The following is a 19,579-nucleotide window of genomic DNA, read 5'->3' as shown; positions in this document are numbered from 1 at the left end:
CTGTTCATTAACTTCAGTGTTTATCAGTCCCAGCATTTCCTTCTGCTTTCAACAATACTAGATTCACTGAATAAATAAATGGATGAATACATGAGTGACTAAACAAGCCAATTAATGAAGAGATCAGCTGGATCTGGCAATAAACCATGTTATACTGAGAGTTAAGTAACATGCCTCCTTTACCATGGGGCAGGGAGTTTTATTCCAAGACCAGAGAGAAGTCTCAGGATGGACACATGGGGCTCTGGTCCTCTTCAACCCACTCAAGATGCCCCAGCGATGGGTTGGGAACATCTGCCTGATTATGCCCCTCCCTGAGCCCATCCCACACTGCTTCAAGGGGACCAAAGGAATGTGCAATCACAGAGCTTTAGAACCACAAAGACCTCTGGGCCATGAGGTAACTGACAGTGTGGGGAAAACTATGTCAAAGAAGGAACCTGGAGCCAGAAGATGTGGGCTCAAGTCTTGGATCTAGCACCTACTAGCAAGTCACGTACCCTCTCTGAAACTCAGAATCTTCATCTGGGGATGAAGATAAAGTGAGGATAGTAAGACTCTTTTCATGAGATTATGAGGATTATATGAAGTAATGTACATAAATGTACTTCGTAAACCGTGAATGCCCTTAATTTATAGGCCAAAGAATACTAAAGGTTAGGAGGGTCAGAGGTGGCAGTCAGAATGGTGGCCCAGGTCCCCCAACTACCTGTCTCTTAGCAAAGGTCAATAATAGTAGGTCTTGCACTGAGCCAGCTGTCTGACACCTCAACACCCACCTCTCTTCCCCTCCCCTCCTGCCGACACTGGGAGCTAAGAAGTTGTGCAGCATAAGCCCGAGGCGCTGTGTCGTGCTCCAGCACCTGTCATTCCTCCTGTGCACAGGAGGAAAATGCAAGGTGACACCTGGAGAGGAGGTGGGAAGTAAGAGCTGTCAGCAGGGACTGCTGTGGGCGCAGGTGTCAGGAAAGGAGAAGGGGAATACTGTGTGGCCTGGAGAGGGGGCTGCACGGGGCAAGAGTGAAAACACCAGCCCTGGGTGGGTCAAAGGGCAGGGTTTCAACTCCTGGATCTGCCATCAAGAAGAAGGTGATCTTGGGCAAATGACTTAACCTTTCTGAGTACTGGATGATTCATGTCTGCAGTCTGCTCTGCCTGTGTCACTAGGTTGGTATGACAGCATATTTCACTGACTCTAGGACCCCAACAATTGTAAGATGCCCATAATCACATGGACCACTAAGAAAAAAGGGGGAAAAATGTTGCCAATTAAACTCTATCATGCCTCTCTTGTAAGACAGGCTGATTTCAGAGATGGTCCAGCATGATAATGTGCATCTTAGAAGAGATGCGATGTGGTAGTTGAAAGCACCGTGTGACTCTAAGAGCAAATGCGATTACCCATTCCTGGGGGGTAGAACCACAACACTCAGCCCCTCAGCACGAAGCTCAGGAGTGGCAAGGCCTTTGCCTGGAGCACATTGGCATGTGAATTAAAGAGGGAAAGGGATCCATCAATAATGGGAAGAGAAGTAGGCAGTCAGTCTGGAGGAGGGGCAGGAGCACAGTGCTGTAGGTTCAAATGGAAAGCAGAGGACATCCAAGGCCATCCACAGAGCCAGCAAAGTTTGAAGAGCAGCCAAGACAGGGAGACATGAGGGCTCGGTGGAGACAACACAAGGAGGACAAGTGACTTGCTCCAGCTCAGCACCTGCACCCACTCTCCTGCATCCCTGGGCATGCAGGGAGGACCCAAGGATCTTCTTGGCTGTACTATCAAGAGGATCCTGCTGATCCCTACAAATCTACTCCTTCAACCACAGGACAGTCCTTATTTGAAGACAGGGAATACAGCTCTCGTTAGTCTTCTCTCGTCCAGCCAAACAGTCCAGTCCACCTCTCCTCACCTATCTTAGTTTCCAGGCCCCACACCAGAACAGCCAGATTCTCCTTTAGAAGTACATCAACCTGTCAAAATGCCATGTAAAATATAACATCCAAAAGATGTACATTGGAGCATCTTTAATAATTGTTTATCACAGCAAAAAATGGAAAGCAATGTAAGTGTCAAATAACTGCAAAAATGAGAAGCAAGCTGTGCACATCTAATCAACAAACTGCTGACCAGTCATTACAGATTTTTACCAAAATATGGGATAACATGTAATATGCTCATACTATACAGATAATCCTTGACTTATGATGGGGTTAAATGCAAAAAATCCATCATAAGTTGAATATATCGTTAAGTTGCAAATACATTTAATACACCTAAGCTACTGAACATCACAGCTTAGCCTAGCCTACCTTAAGTATGCTCAGAACACTCACGTTAGCCTACAGTTGGGCAAAATCATCTAACACAAAGCCTATTTTATAATAAAGTGTTTAATATCTCATGTAATTTATTGAATACTGTACTGAAAGTGAAAAAATAAGTTATATGGGTACTCGAAGTATGATTTCTACTGAATGCATATTGCTTTCACACCATCATAAAGTCAAAAAAAGGTAAGTTGAACCATCATAAGCAGGGGAACATCTGTATTCCAGAAAAGGCAGCAAAATTGTAAGCATTTAAAAGAGAGCTTGCTTAGCATTAAAGGGCTGGAAGGAATACCACAAAATAATCAGGAATTTTTCTTAATCAGTGAACTGTTTTTTTTTTTTTCTTCTATTAACTCTTCTGTATTTTCCATATGTTCTTTAACGAACATGTAATACAATAAAATAAATAGACTAGAATACAATAAAAATAAATAGACTAGAAAAGAAATTTCAAGCAGCCTCTGACACAACTCAGCAGGACCAAGAATTCACACAATCTTAACATATAATACACATACATTATAGTACTTTTCTTCTACACATAAACTTAACATTTCTAAACGGCTCCAATTCTCATTCAGGCCTTTTCTAATACAGTATGTTATTTATTTTCGGGAAATTTAAAACATCGCCCAGGTGTGCTGCATTTTCTATGACAACATATCTCTGTGACACTACGTATAAACTGTATTTTCATATACTAAATCACATTTAAAATGCAGTAAAATTTTCTTTTAGAAAAACAACCTCCAGAAAATCCTTTTGTAAGGCAACAGATGTTTTTCCAACTTGAATAGCCATCCTTAGCTATTTATCTGTTCCCTATATTGAGGGGTTGGCTGCTTACAAGCTTCCATTCATATATTCCAGTCCATTACATCTTCGACTTCTTCTCTCTCACTCAATCACAATTGGTATAAAGGTTAAAAATATAAGGATTGTGTCTATTCCACAAGACAATGAATAGATGCAATCATTCCCAACCCGTACCCTTCTCAGACTTTACCCACCGACCCCCTTGACTATTCCCTGGAAAAAAGTAGCTCTTCTCCCGTCTCCTTTTGGTCAATCATAACAGTGGCCGCATATTTCCCCGCGTCACCTTTCTATGAACTCTCTTCTTTTCCTCACAGCTTTGAACTACTGTCTTCCAGGCAGCTGAGTAAGTGAATTTCCACACTACACCCCTGCTGCCCCATACACACAGGGCCACTCCCCTCCCTTGCAAGCACAAGAGTCACCTGACACAAGGGCCAACAAGAGCACACAAGCCCCGTGAGACACGCCCATCACCATCATTCCCAAGGCCCATCAGGTTTGCCAGCAACAGCACTGGGTCAGCCCAGTGTCCCTATTCCATTTCCAAAAGAATTATTTATGAGATATTTAACTAAATGTACTGCCATCATATACACTTCCTATGACAATGGGTCAGCCCCAATATAGTATGCATGTTTATTTCCAAAGAATGATTTATCAAGCATGTTGATGTGATTCAATTTTATGCTATTAATACATCTGAAAATCATAAAAAAAATTGTGTTGTCAGAACATGTGTCTCAATTATCAGTTCAGAAAATATGATTGGGGTCTTCTCCAACTCCCCAAAGAGACTGCACTTGACTGCATCTTTTAGTGCATCCCTTAGGGGTACCGCTCAGTCTAGGACAAGCTGCTTGCTTTAGATAAAGGCTCACTGGGAAATGTCACACGGGCACACCAGGGCAATGGGTGTTCAGCTTCCTAACCAAGCCCAGAATGCGAACCCAGAGGCAGCAGCAGCCAGGCCTAACTGGACGTTCCACAGCCTCTGCCTGATGCCACATGCATCCCCACAGGGTACCTCCCACTACTCTTGAGTGGGTCAACTATGGTCCAGCCCCATGGGGAATCCTATCCTTGAACTTTTTCTTCTGCCCTACTCCATAGATTGCTGTCTTTCCACCTCTGGCTTCCCCGCACCAGCCACTTCATGACCCCACAGGGCCCCCCACACACATAAAGAAGGAGAGAGAGGAAGAGAACTCACCCGCTGAGGACCACAATGAAGTCCATGACATTCCAGCCATTGCGGAGGTATGAACCCTTGTGGAAGATGAACCCGAGGGCCACGATTTTGATTCCAGCTTCAAAGCAAAAGATCCCAATGAAATATGGTTCTGTCTTCTCCTGTGGGGATGAGGAGCAGAGGCACCAGTAAGGGGAGGATTGTGCTTTTTCACACACAGGCAAAGGCAAACCCTGACCACCCTCTGGATGTCTATGCTGGGCCAGCCCCGTGTGCAGGTGGGAAGTGAGGGTGCTGAAGGACAAGAGAGACCTGGGATGCAGTCTCCCTGTGACTCAAGAGCCAGGGAGCCACAGGACCACCAGCTGTAGAAATGGATGGGTGTGCAGGTCACACCCAGGGACTAGACTTCCTTCCCGTGAGAGCCCCTGATGGCCGTGGCTTTGCCCTGAGGGAGTTTGCTTCTCCACTGCTGGTCTTCACACATGTTGGAAGCTTAAGGGTTCTCGTCCACTGGTAATCAGGCTGGAGGCACTCACCCACATGTTAGGATTTTAAGCAATTTATTTGCTCTCTTTAGGGGGAATATGGTAGTCATGTGACTCATTTCTTTGCAGAGAATATGGAAGGAAGCATTTAGGAAGTTCATAACCACCGATACACATAAGCTTTGGAATCCTTCATCTTCTCTCCATTCTCCTCTCACTTTAAAATCCCTTTAGGAAAGAGGAGTCAAGCACACAGACCTTGTGCCTGCTCTTTCTTCTTGCCTGGCTGCCATGCAGTGTATACACAGGTGTTGTAATGCCCGCTTTCCCTTATGAATCCCGATGGCATCTGCCACGAACGTGTCTCTCAGCAAAGAACACACTCCTCACAGAAGTGCAGGGCCAGGGTGGGGAGGGGGATGAAGCAGAGGAGGAGGAAACCAAGGACGATGAAGAAAAGGGGGGAAGAGGAGAAGCAGGAAGCACCTACCAGTCTTCGGGACATCGGGGTCTTGTCGTCCTCAGGAAGATGCTGCTCCAGGGCCAAGACGATGCAGTTGGCAATGATGGTGGCCAGGATCATGTACTCAAACGGCGTGGGAAAAGAGGAGTTAAGGAACACACTCACTAAAGAGAGAAGGATGCGGCTTCCAAGATGGTCGTGCACCTAAATACACAAACTCTACCAACCCACGTTGTGTCTGTGCAGTTTGCGTGATTTATAGGAGCAAGCAGGCAGGCAGGACAGAGGATGGTCCTTAGCACGTGAAACCACAGCCATGTGTGACTGGTCTCTGAACTCAAAGCATCTTCTCCAAGAGAAGAAAGTACGCAGTCAGTAAATAATACGGTAGGCATATGGCAGACACTGCAGATACTGAGTGAATTCAATGACAGATCCAGGAATTAGCCAGGGCTGAAAATGGAAGCGGGAGGGAGGGACGAAGAAACACTATCAATGCCGTTGAGAGCCCTGTTCTTCCCAGTCTTCAAACCAGTGGACGGTAGAACGATGCCGTAGCAAAGACCCAGCTATGGCTGTCTGCTGCTCTCTCTGGGAATCACATCTGGAGTCCCCTCCTCTAGGACCTCTGTTCAACTGAGGAAAAGAAGCGCACTTGGAAAAGAAACATTCTCTCCCTGTGAGCTCTCTGCTATTTTAACATCCAATTCAGAGAAATACCTCATGGGGCCAGGGGTAGCTTGCTTTGTCCCACCCTGTTTTCTCCTAAGCTTCTGCATCGACAGGAAGCAGAGACACACATCATGAGTGTGAAGGCAGGACAGCAAAGGTCAGCCTCCAGGAACCAAACTGCACAGAAAGGAACTGATGCTTTGTTCTGTCACATTTTTCTGAAGACAGGTGAGGGGCTCCCTGTGTCTTTCTGAAAAACAGGACCATGAGGCAAGTGTCAGCAGCCTGACTCCCTACAGGAAGGTTTTGCCACAAGCTCGGGGGTGGGGGATGGGAGGGAGGTTCTTAGAAAAGAGAGAAAGAGGGAATCACCAGCTCCTGGCATGTCATTCTGCACACTGGGGTTTCATCGTGTAACTATCGTTATGACAAACACAAGTGAGCTATGGCAACTGGTCTGTGCCGAGCGACCTGTTCTCTGGCAGACTGCAGAATCCAGTGGAAGAGAAGAGTAGTAGACCTGGCAAAGGGGAGGGAAGGGAAGGGAACATTCCCCCCACATATCCAGGCTGGTTGGGTAGGATGTAAGGTCTAGATCCCTCCCTAGGGAGTACAGGAGGGCAAATCCTAAATATGCCTCCAAAGCCTCCCCATGCCCAGTGACATTTGTGTCAATGACACCAGGTTAAGTGAGCACTCAGGGCATCTCTGAGGAGGAGCAGGGCACAGGGCATCCTACAGGCAGAGGCGGTGTGTGCAAGGGGATGCCATGTGGGCTGCCCACCAGTTGTCCTGGTCCTGCTGCTAGCACGGGGGCCTGCAGGGTGGGATGACTGGCCACGTGTGAGCCTGGAGTCCTTTCATTCTCATCTGGCAGCGCCATCTCCTCCCCCACTGCTGCACATCCCTGAGTCACATTCATTCTCCAGCAGCTGGTCATCCTTTCTTTCCACACACTGCCAACACTCACAACGCACCCCTACCCCAGGGACAGCCCTGTGGCCTCAGCTGCCCTGCGCTCAACCACTGGATCCCAAAACTGGACGGGCCTCAGAGGATCTCAGAGCTGGCCCTGCCTCCACACCCCACTGTGCATGATTAAACCCCCCACGAGAGGAGAGCCTCACTGCACAGACTGTCCCTCAGTATCCTGGGCATCCCTCTTCCTTCAAACACTAGGTGCCAAGGGAGACTCCTTAGAGTTAAACATGCCAGCAGGCACATACCACAGATGCTCGCCTAGTTTGCATGCCCACCTTCCCAGGACAAGTCCCTGACACACACCCCACCCAGGGCCGCCCGTGCTCACTGATCTGTATGCCCCCGCCCAACAGTGGGCTCCAATCCAGAGCTTCGAACAAATGGAGAGCTACCTGGGCCCACACCAGGACCCGGTGTCCCGTAAGCCTTCTGAACAGGACAGGTTGACCAGGGTCTGGTGCACACACCCAGAATCCCCAGACCCATCTGGTAAAATGAAGATGGGAACATGACAAAAGTGCTGGCCGAGGAATCCATGCCCTTTCCTAAAAACAAGCCTAGGGGATGGTCCAGAAAGGGAAGTGATAACATGCCTACAAGGCACTGGCAAATGGCAACAGAAGATGAGGACATTTAGGGTCAGTGTCCCTAAAAGATAGGCCATGAAATACTAGTGCAATCAAATAAGCATCTCTCTTGGGAATGGTGTTCCTAGGAACATACTTGGCAAGCCCTGATACAAAGGGCAGGTCTCACTGCCAGTCCCCAAGAGTGGAGGGGGAGGTGGGTTCTGACTGGGGTGAGACTAGTGCCTCTTCCACGTCATCCCCTGTCCTTGTTCCCAACAAAAGTGTTCATAAAAGCGTGGGTCTCTCCTGGCCGTTCCCCATGGCTGGAAGTAGCCCAGCGAGCTCAGAAACCTGGTCAGCAGACCCAAGGAGCCCAGCGCCTGACCTGGAATTGGGGCTGCAAGGTGCAATTTCTCATCCAAGCTGCAGACGTCACAAGCGCTCATGGGTCTGCTTGGGGTCTACGATTACTTTCTGGGATTTAGTCTTCTTCCCCTGAAAACCTGAAAGCGATATCCACAGACATAAAAGTAGTTGAGCTCTCAGGTGCTGAGCCTGCAGGCAAGACAGGTCCTGGCAGCTGTGTGCCTCCGGGGCCTTTCCACCAGCAGTATCTTCTTAGACTGCTTCGGTTCCTCTGCTGCTCCCACTCCCTGCTCCCACTTCCACACCTGCATGTGTCCAGTCAGACAATCCAAGTACATAGCTCCCTGCCAGGACCCTGAAGCTCAGCTAGCCCAGACTGTCCAAGTACACATATGTGAGGCATGTTGGGGAACAGGCTAGCCTCGGGAAGGTGTGGCCATCACCACTGCAGGATGCTGGGGATGGGGGAATGGTTCTTGGCCCTGGGGCTGATGGGCCAAACTTGCTGAAACTAGATGCTGAGAATTCATGAAGTTTCGGTGACGGGTGCTACTCAAGGCCCTGAAGGCTAAAATCTAAAAGTGGGAGCCTGGAAATTCTCAGGTTCCAAGAAGACCCTATTCTTACTTCCTCCCCCAGCCAAACCCTCTGCCTACTGTCTGATGTCTAAGGACTCATTCAGAGCAGCAATCGTTCAGCTTAAAATTTTGAAAACTGGTCAAATGTGCATGCCTTTGAGAGGGATGTCCCTTTCAGCCAATGGATCACCTAGACCTCAGGGTGAATTCATGTGTGAGGTAACAAAGAGTCTGGGTGAGATTGTGAAGAAAGGCGAGACCAAGGAGATCACGTGTATCTGTGGTCTAGGTGAAAACAAGGATAAGATGGGGAAGTCTTGGGGGAGGCGAGCAGAAGAGAACATCTGCTTCTGCCTGGGCCCTGACCACTCTCCTTTACAGCCCTTTCCTTCAGCCTCTTTTCCATTCCCCTTTCTGAAGAAACCACAAAGAATGGGCATTTACATGTCAGCACTTTCACCACCGCCCACAATGGCCTTTCTCCTCCTTTCTGTTCCTACATCAAGACCAAGCTGAAATGTCATCTTGTCTGTGAAGGGTTTCCTCTGTGCCCCATGGCTCTTTGCACTGCATAATTTTACTGTTTCTTCTCCTATTTATCTCCCCCAAGAAATGACACCTTGAAAGCAGGTGTTTGGTTCATCTCTCCACTGGTGATGAGCCCTTGGTACACAGTAGGAGCTTAATCAATGTTCAATGCAGGTTGAATGAATGTGAAGTGTCCCCTTCATGGGCAGCTCCAGTGAGGAGCATTATAAAGACAGGGCTGTCGTCATGCCCTCTAGCTCAGGCCGGGGCTCCTGCACACTCCCACCATCGCAGGCTGACTCACGCACCACCCCCATTTCTTCCTTCCAGCAGAACTTCAAACCAAGAGCGATGGCTCTGCGGCATCTCCAAAGAGAAGAGCCTGGACTGCAAATAATAACCCACAGGTCAAGCTCATGCGCCTCAAAGACTAGACAAAGATGCAACTTGGAAAGGTCAAAAGAAGCTCCAAGTCGCCACAGCCTCCAGGAACGACAACTGCATGACAATCACAATCAGGGACAGGATGAGAATCTGTCCAAAACTCTGATTCTTTCCGCCTAGAAATTCAGCTATTGCTATTAAATTCAGTGCCTGACACTGAACGTATTCTGGCGAAGAATATCTATCCCTGGTGTCAGATTGTTTGGGTTTTGAGATCTTGAACAAACAGAGCTAATGCAGCAGTGAGTCCAGCAGCCCGAGGGCAGGGGCTTTGCCTGATCAGTCACCTCTGTATCCCTGGAGTCCAACCCTGTGCTGGGCACATGGTGGGCATCCAATAGCTGTTATTTAATTAATTAATAATCAATTGATAAATGAATAGTAAAGGGAAACCTGAGTCAGAGGTATCCTCACAAAAGCTGCCCATGCTCTCTCACTGCCCACATGGACTTTGTGTAGCATGCACTGTGGACACACATTATCTACGAGCGGCCTTCAAAAAGTTCATGAAAAGACTCATATCATCTTTTAATTCTACTTTTCCATGGGCTTTTTGAAGTATCCTCATATTTATTTATTTATTTATTTATTTATTTATTTATTTTTAAAGATGACTAGCAAGGGGATCTTAACCCTTGACTTGGTGTTGTCAGCACTACGCTCTCCCAAGTGAGCTAACTGGCCATCCCTACATAGGGATCCGAACCCGTGGCCTTGGTGTTATCAGTACCACACTCTCCCAAGTGAGCCACGGGCCGGCCCAAAGTATCCTCATATTTAAAAAAGAAAAAAAAAAGAAACTAGCATGCCTAGACAATCCCTTTAATGTTTAAAATGGAGAGGGAGAGAGAGAAAAGGAAAAAATTCTGTCTTGCTGGAAGAATAATGAATTTTCTCTAGTTCGTAGGGTTATTTTCACCTTGTATTTACTCCTTTATCCATTGTCTGAGTGTTATCATGAGCATGTATTAATTTATACTCACAAAATCAATTAAAGCTATAGATGTATTCTGAAAACCAACAAACCAACACAAAAACCCATCCCAACCTGAGGGTAAGGAGAAAGGCGACTGTCGTGAAATCAGTGCAAGATTTCCAAGAGGATCAAATAGAAGAGAATAAAGGGACTGGACCAAATGTGTAAAGGGCCATGAAAGTGCTTGGAGACCTGCACAGATGCCTCCCTCCCTGCCTCCCAGACTATACTATCTCACTGTCTGCTTGCTAGGGCCTCATTTCATGAACTTTCCTGGCAATCTCCCCAAACACCTCTTCACTCCTCTCTCCCTCTGAGCCTCTTAATGAGGACCTGTGTCTCTCCAATTCTCCCTTTCCGTCTAGCAGCTTCAAGATAATCATTAGGGAAATGATAAAAATAGGTTTGCTCATTGATCTATCTCCTTTACCCAATGCTCCTTCCTTCGAAGGCTTGACTTGTTTCCTTAGCAACATAGCTCACTTGAGCGGCGCTGCTGGGCCTACGCACCTGCCATTGGTTCATTTCTTTCTCGGAGCACTGAAAGCTGGGGCAAGGGAGAGGCCTGACCCCCAGGCTCCAGTGGTGGTGCTGGCTCTGCTTGTCAACTGAGCCCTGGGGGCCTGGCCTCTAGCAGAGTCCTTCCCTTGATGGGACCAGCAGAGCCCACCCATCACTGCCTCTCAGGTAAAGATCTGCAGGCACAGGGCTGAGGAGGACTAGTCAGGCCTCACACAGCCAATGTCAGGTGCCCCAGGGGAAACCTGCATCTCCATTACCACGAGGGTGCTGGTCCTAGACCCCTTCTGCTCTCAGATGTCTGCTCCCAGAGCCCATGACACTAGACACTAAGCAGATGGAATGTGCTCTGAGGGTTGAGGGGCCACCTGGGACAGGCAGGCAGATTGCTGTGCCCTCTCCCAACTCCAGGCCTAATGGAGAATGTGCCCTGTGGGGAGCAATCTGTGGCCACTCAGACACTTCCTGGAAACTCCTGGGGGAATCTAAAAGAGGCCACATTTTCAGAGGAGGCACATCTCAGCCTCTTCCCAATTTTCCTCCCTTACCTCAGGCCCAGAACAATCTCCCCACAAGAAAGACTGTCTCCTTTTTTCCCTTCAGCCTCCTGTTTTTAGATGTCTAATTCTAAGAGACACAATAGCCTCAGAAGATGGCCTGGACATCTTTATGTATGTCTTGCCACCCCTTCCTCACCTGCATATAAATATCACTCTAACATCTGCATGTCAAGTCAAAGACAGTAACAGGGAAAGGCCTTGCCTAGTTTGTGATTCCCTCAAAGCATTAAACCAAAGAAACATTTTAAATATGAATGATCATGAAATACAACTATCCAATGCTTCCATGTGACTTTTTTTGTGAAAAAAAATCAGAATCTTCCTCAAGACCACAAATGCAATGGAGAAAACATAGCTTGATAATGGAAAACCAGAGCCAGGGCCCTCACTGCAAAAGCTGTCCCAGCATAGTACTCAAGAGTCAGAGAAAGGCCACCGCCAACCATTCCCACAGAACCAAACAAGAAACAGAAAAGGATCAAAGCCTAAGATGATACATGAATATGAAAGCCCTCTGAAAACTATAAGGTACTACACAAATGCACAGTCACTTTTATTATCCTACAAAATCAATCTTTAAGCATCTGCTGTGGCTTGAAGCTTTGGGAAAAGCATCCGTTAGTGGTCACTGCCTCCAGGACTGGGTTGGCTGGCTGCAGCTGTGGACTGACCTTGAGGAGACCCACCCCAGTAAAGGATTTAAAAGAAAATTATGGTAATGGGTCTCCGGGAAGAGAGCAGAGACATTTGGCCCAGAGCCTCCTGGGAATATGGACAGCACATCCAAACACCAGTCCCCAGAGGAGGATTTATAAAGCTGATGGCTCTGATGCAATCTCTTCCAGTGATTAGAAGGGACATTAATCACACCCAAGGCCAGGACTAAGAATGGGAGGGGTTGAACCATCACAGAAGTCTGGCTCCAGCTCCTACAGACCCTGATGGAAATGCAGTGAGATCATGCTGGTGAGATCATAGCCCCCTCGCCTGAGCCCAATGAGAAAGATACATCTGTCCTAGAAGGACAAGTACTGTCGAGACAGACCCTTGTGCCTCAAACCCAGACGCAGTGATATCTACAACCATCGCTGCAACAGAGTGCATCTCCATCCCTCATGATCTCCCTCACCCTTCTGATGGGCAGATATTCTTACCGAGATCTCCGCCTCCTAGCTTGTTGCACATGCCATAATGCAACTCTGCAACCCTTCACAGTCTGAAAAGAAAATTCAAACCAGCCCTGTTAAAACAGGCTGGGGGTCAGCTCCCCTCCTGGGTGGATGCTTCACCTTTTCTCTAGGATGGCATGAAATAGGAGAGAGTATGAGATAAAAAGATGGAGATCCAAGACGGCTTTCTAACAATTCTCAGCAAGCTGACCCCACCCGCCCAGGTGAAAGGGCCCAGGTGAAGAGGTAAACCATGGTCCAAGGAATCTCGGCCCAGAATTGAATGTGCTCCCCGAGCTCCTTCTGGACTTCTTTGCACTTACTCCTGTGGCTGACCTGGCAGGACGGGGTAGCCCACAAAAGACCAACCTGGAAAAGGGAATAAACAGAGGGGACTGTTTCCTTGGGGTTCTGAGGGGCTACAGATGAACATTTCAATTTCCTGAATTATAAATGTTAATCTTGTGAATTTATCCATGTATGGAGCATCCTCCCATTTGGGGTAAGTCACACCTTCGACTCCATTTCATCTTTCTCAGTCCTTGCTTTTAGGTTTCCAGTCTCTGTCCTGGGCTGATCAGCAAAGGGTGGACCTCCAAAGGGCAGGATGGCTAAAACCCCGCGCTTCTCCACGCGACAATAATCAGTGCACAGCTCTGGCTGTGAACCTGGAAATCAACATTGCATTTTCCCCTCCCTCCCCATCTCCCCTATGGCAGGAGAAATGCACTGTTAACAAGAAGAAAAATGAGATGGAAGGCTCTGCATATTCCACATTGTCCCACTTCATTATCTCATTGCTTTCCTTAGTGCGATTTTTCTCACCAGCTGATCTCGTCTTTAAAAAAAGTCAGATTGAAAAACCAAACCCCTTTTCTTTTTTTAAAACAAAACAAAACAAAAATGCATCATGTGACTTCCAGCCTTAACATCAGTTTTTTAACTTTGGTTTCCATGGTGGTAGGATGCAACCTGCCATCGCCATGACAACAGCTGCCTCTGTTCAAATTCACCATCTGACAGGCAGTCCTGAGCACACATACACACCTCTCTCCCCCTCTCCCTCCCTTTCTCTCGCTGGCTATCAAGAAGATGGAAATGCCAATACACCTACTCCTAAAGATTTAAAACCTAATGAATGAAAGACAAAGAAAGCAATATTGGGAACATAACAAAGAGGCAGAGAACCCCCCAAAAGACTTTTCGTTTGCTGGCACATTCCTACTGCTCTCTGATTGAGGCCAACAGACTCAGTTACTCAAAACAAAAGATCCCTAGTGTTACCCTTTCACTATTGTCTGTGAAGCCACATCCAACCTGTCATTGCTTTTAGACAGAGAACTCACAGCTGACTCCCATGGCCCTGCCCTCTACATAAAACAACTGAAAGGAAGTTCACATTATTTCTTCCTTCGTGAACCAATACTGAGGTCAGTTCCAGACACAACCGAGAGCCCAATTCCCAAAGGACAGGGAGTGCTGGTTCTGAGAAATTACACCAGCACTGGCTTCCTCCCTCTTTCTGCAACGTGTGCCACTTGCAGTTACAATCAGCTGGATAAGTCTTAACAAATTGACTTGTTATGTGTCGACTGAATCCTGGACTCAAAATGCTGTTATTTGACACACAGTTTTGGTGATCACGAGACAAATGATTGAACACTACAGAAAAAAGAAGAAAGAAAATGGGAACATTAAAAGCCTCTGGAAGAAAACAAAACAGCGGTAGGAAAATTACCTGTTTCAGAAATCAGAATGTGTGTTTTGATGACACTCTGACAAAGCTGAGCCCATCAAGAGTTCTGGCAGCAATGTGCTTTTTAGGGAAAGAAGACTGTGAGCTGCTGTCTGTGACCACACCCAGGACTGTACCCAATGTCATATGCACTCTTGCATCTCGGGCCCTCAGATAGTACTCAGGTTGTATAAAGAAAATGAAAAGCATTTTGTGAAAGAGTTCACAGATCACCTCTGGGAGAATTTTTGTTTTCCTTTGAAAACCCTGCAACTCTATCCCAGTGTTCAGACACCCACTGAGCCTGAAAACCACATGAGGAAATGTTGATGGAATGAAGGATACTAAGCTTGGAAAGCGAAGGCTCGAGAGAGACATCATAGCTGCTTTCAAGTATCCGAAGGGCTAGCTTGTAAGGGGGCCTTATATGCTTTCTTAGTTATTACAGAGGGTAAGACTAAGACCCACATTGTGGAACACCCATCCAAAGACAGCTCTGGGGCAGTAGAGAGAAGCATCTCCACTGCTCCACAAGTGAATGACTATTTTGTTAAGTAGTAAACTAAGTACTGTGTGAATAAATGTTTAACATCAAGGAGAAAAGCTCTGATATGTAGCATTTGTCAATTTCTGGGGTGCAAATATTCTCTCCGTGGCCAATTTCAAGCTACCAACTTGATATCACTGAACAGAGTCTGGAAGAGAGTCACACTTAAGGACACTCAAGACAGCCAGGAAGAGCCAGTTCTAGCACCACTTGCTACAGCTCCACATCTCTGGCAGACTGTCCCGGATGTTGAGGAGATTCTTGCATTTGATGGTAGTCATGATGGACCCACCCTCATGTGCATAAGGAGCTAACTAACCAGGTACGAAGCAAGGCCAATGAGTCTTTGGTCACTTGCTCAAGGGCCTCCTGGGTGAGCGTGACTCACTCTGTCCCTTAGCCTCAAATTGCTCCTTTAGCTAGACCTGTGTTCAGGAAGCCTCATCACAGAAGGCTGTCACCTATGCAGCTGGAGCTGTGCCAGCAGGAGCCACAGGTGAATGGTTTTGCCAATGCAGTGAAACGTAAGAATTAATCACCCCATTCTCTCAGGCTGAATTCCAGGATACCCAGGGGGCTCCTGCTATTTTCACTATAGCCTGCAAGAGAACTAAGAGCAATCAGCCAAGACAGGTGACCAAAGCACACTCAGAAGAAAGAGAAACAAATCAGGTAAAAGGCTCACCTCTCACTCTAGAAGATCAGTGGATCTCAGCCTTGGCTGTACTGTAGAATCACCTTTTAAAGACTATGGATACAGATATTCCATCTCCAGAAATTCTGATATAATCCATCTTGGCTGCAGTCTGGGCATCAGCATTCTGAAAGTTACCAGGCTGATTCGAATGTGCAGCCAGGAAGAAGAACACTGCTGTGGATGCTGGAGGCCATGAAAGCTAATGGTGTCCTCAAATCGAATGAGATTACAGTGGTGGAAAGTAGAATCCCAGAGGCACAGCCGTGAAAACTGAAAAGCACTTTAGAGTTCTAGTAACTCTTCCAACATGCTCACTTTACACATGAAGATGCTGAGACCAGAGGAGGAATGAGACTTTTCCAGAGCCAGGGCTAGAAACCTCTCTGAACTCTCAGCCCCATACTCTGAAAAGCTTGGGAAACTACCCTCAGAGCAATCAGACAAAATGCCCTGGATTCTTAGCTTGAATTGAGGATCCTAAAAGAAAGAGATCTTTCTACTTGTGCTTACTTCCTTCTTCCCATGACTACTCAACTGTTCTCAAAGAGCATCTCTCCAGGTAGGGTCTAGATATTTGACCTTTCTCAGGGCCACTGCAGAGCCCAGCAAACATTCCGAGGTGAGTGCTTGCCTAAGCATCCACCCTTGCTCCCATCTGCTGAGACCTAGCCTTCCTTTTTCACTAGATTAAAGTCCATGGTCTTCTGAGTCCTATACTACCATTTCATGAACGTTCTCCTGCAACATTTTGGGGAAAGGAGAACATTAACCATTGTTCTGACTCACTGCTTCCCATTCTCACTAGATCTGTGCTGACTGGCTTCACCTCTATGAATTACCCTTCTCTTGGTTATGCCTACTTTTTCTACTTAAGTCCTTTCTTAATAATCATGATCCGTACATTCAGCCTCCTATGCCCCAAGAGAAACACCAAAAGCATACACTTGCTAACCAATGAAAGGACAGGAAGCCCCAGAAGAGGAAGAGGGTCTAGAGGGATGATGACTAAGTGGGAAAGGGTCCAAGAGGAAAGAAAATAGAAAATGTGATCAAAGGAGCCCTGCATTTAGGAGTCCTGGGTTCTAGTCCCTACTCCATCTTTTACTGAGAGACTCGTGGCAAGTCGCTTGACCTCTCTGGTCCTCAGCTTTCTAACAGACGAATGAGGGTTTGATTAGAGTTTCTCTTAGGTCCCTATCACTCTAATATTCTATTCTTCTGTAGTGCTAATGGGGAGCAAGATGAGAGGGAAGTGGGGAGAAAGGAGGAGCATCCATCATTGCCACCGAGAGAAGCCACTTTGGAGGAAGTTACTAAGGAGCACGTTCAACAATAACATTCAAAATGCAAATCCTGGCACACCTAGAACACCCTGAAAGTGTCTAAAGTCCACAGAAATATTTCTAAACTTTCAAGAAATTCTCCATGGCCAGCTGGATTGGCTAAAAACCTCTCTAGTAGACAGTTAATGAAAAGTTGTAATTCTTATAAGGTTGGACTGGGGCTGAACGTATGGCAGCTTTTTCCATAAACCCATTGTAAGCCTTCTCTACACTCTGTCAGGATATGAGTGTCTTTTCAACAGCTTCCCTACCCCTCCCCAGCCCCCATTTCCTTAAAAAGTTACAAAAGCAGAAGCATTCAGTAAGTAAAAGTTCAAGAAAAAGTCATATAAGTTTCCACCTCCACACCATGACTCACACTGTGGGCACCCCAGAACAGAGAGGACAGAGGGCATGCTTTGAGGGCTGGGAAAAAAAGAATGGACTTTACATGCTAATACTGAAAGGAGAATTGGCATTTTCCAAATCGTAGGCCCTCTGCAGAGATATGAAAGGACTGTGGCAGTGGAGCTTTGGGGGAAGGGATGACAAAATAGTAAAGATCCCAGATTCTAACCCAAGTTCGCATTCCAATGACACAGGGAAAGATGTCTCACATCCATTTCATGATGATCATAATGATGGGTAAGCGATCTCTGCTCTTCTCCCATCTATTGACCCTTCACTCCCCTATGGGTTTAGCCTCCTACCCAGTGGGTGCTGCAGATACACGTACGTAGTTTGCAGCACCATCCTAAAAAGATGCTGTTAGGGAAACGTGACTGCTAGTCTTCTGGTCTGACTCAAGGCGGCATGGTATGGTGGAAAGAGAACAGCCAGCAGAGCCAGTGAGACCACATCTATCTGTGACCTCAGGCTAATAATCTATAAAATGAGAACATGCTGTACAATGCCTGTTCACTAAAGGTTACAACATACAACAGGCATTCACAGTTAGTGTCCTCCCTCCGCTCCCAGGGATGTGTACTGAAGAATAGAGAGCTCTTTGGCCTGGATGATGGTCCCTACAGAGTGTTGGTAAAATTATATAATAAAAACACATGAAGGTAAGAGAAAAAGAGAGATGACAAACTTTATGACTACGCAGGGCTGTTCTGAACCTATCCTCTTTCACAGTGGAAGTGTGAAAAGCTATTGGAAGTTCTTATTTCCTAGGATCTATTCCTTTGATTTGCTCTCTTGAGCCTGTCTACTGATGTTTGCGGCAGAAATGAGCTCAGTCTTTCTAAGCCTGTACATTCAGGAATGGGCGTTTGTTACGCTGTAATCATCACCAGGAAAAGAGGTTACCCAAAGACGTAACATCCTTATCCATAGCACTTTGGTGGGGGGATGGAGGGCAGATGAAGATCTCAAAAATAAATACATACATACATACGTACCTCTCTGTGAGAAGGGAGCGTTCTCTTGCCCAAATGCCCAGATCCTCTGAATTTACATAGGCCCATATTCCCCAGGCCTGCCCTCTCCTCATATTACCACATCCACCTACCCACCCCACCTCCAGACAAGCCCACACCCTTCAACTGCTCCTCATATCAACAGTCTAGAAGAACACAGAACACATGCATCCTTGGGCATCCATATGGCTCAGATATTTCACAATTACAAATTTCCATGCAAATACAATCCAAAGTTAGCAGAAAGGAGAGGCAGTTCCTTTAACTTTTTAAGGCCTACACCCTAATTTCTTTTGAGTCTTCTGTCTGGTTTCCAGAAGCCAAGTGGTACATCCTAATTATCCATTCTCAACCACACCAGTATCCAGCTCCCGCAGGTAAAATGTCCTCCAGCATCATTTGACAGATGATCTTCACCAAGCTCACTGGGCAAATTTCCGAGGGCTCCAAGCCATGCAGGCTCCCCCACCCCCACCCTTCTAATTCTTTCAGAAGCTTCCTCCATAGTTCGTGAATTCTAATCCAGACTCTCTTCTCTGATAGAACAAAGACAGAGACCCTAAATACCCAAGAAACCTGAACAGACAAGGACTAGTTAGCTAGAAAGCTGGCAAGCCCTGAAAAGAAACTGCCCAGAGGCCAAGCCGAGACTCCAAGAGGGATCCTTCCATAGGCCACTGATCAGGCCACCCGAAATTTTTGGCTACCATTTTTGTACAAACAACAACAAAATCAAGAGAGTTTGCTTAAGGCTGTTGACGGTTTTGAATATTCGATCTGCTTTTATCAGAAGCTTGCTGGGAAAATTCTGCACCATTATAGCTCTAGAAGATATTTTTTCTGGGTTGTAAATCCAAATGTGTCCTTAGAGACAATATCAATGTAAAACTGGCGTTAGAAACATACAAAGGAAGTCAAGTTTTGATGTAAATATTTTAAAATGTATTTTCAAAAATGTAAACCCAATAACTTTGAGAAGGAAAAAGAAAAAAAAAAAAAAGCAGCTTGTGGAAAGACTAGCTACAGTGGTTACTAGCTACAGCCTCTGAGCCAGGCCTCCAGCTCTAACTCACTGTGTGTGATCCTGGGCAAATGAGTTCACCTCTCCACATCTCACTCCCAGGACTGTGATGTGTAGCAAACAAGGATGCATGTCTCCATAGGACTGTCATGAGGAATAAATGTAATAATCCATGGGAAGCACTTAG

General features: G+C 46.6%; 1 protein-coding gene across 3 annotated transcripts in view; it reads right to left on the bottom strand.

Moving 5' to 3' along the window:
- The window catches only part of CACNA1E (calcium voltage-gated channel subunit alpha1 E), a 310,184-nt gene that overhangs the window by 278,524 nt on the left and 12,081 nt on the right, over positions 1-19,579 (bottom strand). For all 3 annotated transcript variants that reach the window (XM_063103647.1, XM_063103648.1, XM_063103649.1), the window contains exons 2-3: positions 5,315-5,420; positions 4,358-4,497 (exon numbers count right to left, since the gene is read on the bottom strand). In XM_063103647.1, the coding sequence (XP_062959717.1) occupies positions 4,358-4,497; positions 5,315-5,420 (246 nt within the window). The remainder of the gene's footprint in view (positions 1-4,357; positions 4,498-5,314; positions 5,421-19,579) is intronic.

This window comes from Cynocephalus volans, chromosome 8 (genome assembly GCF_027409185.1).
Source record: "Cynocephalus volans isolate mCynVol1 chromosome 8, mCynVol1.pri, whole genome shotgun sequence".
NCBI lineage: Eukaryota > Metazoa > Chordata > Mammalia > Dermoptera > Cynocephalidae > Cynocephalus > Cynocephalus volans.
This window is presented reverse-complemented; position numbering and strand designations above follow the sequence as displayed.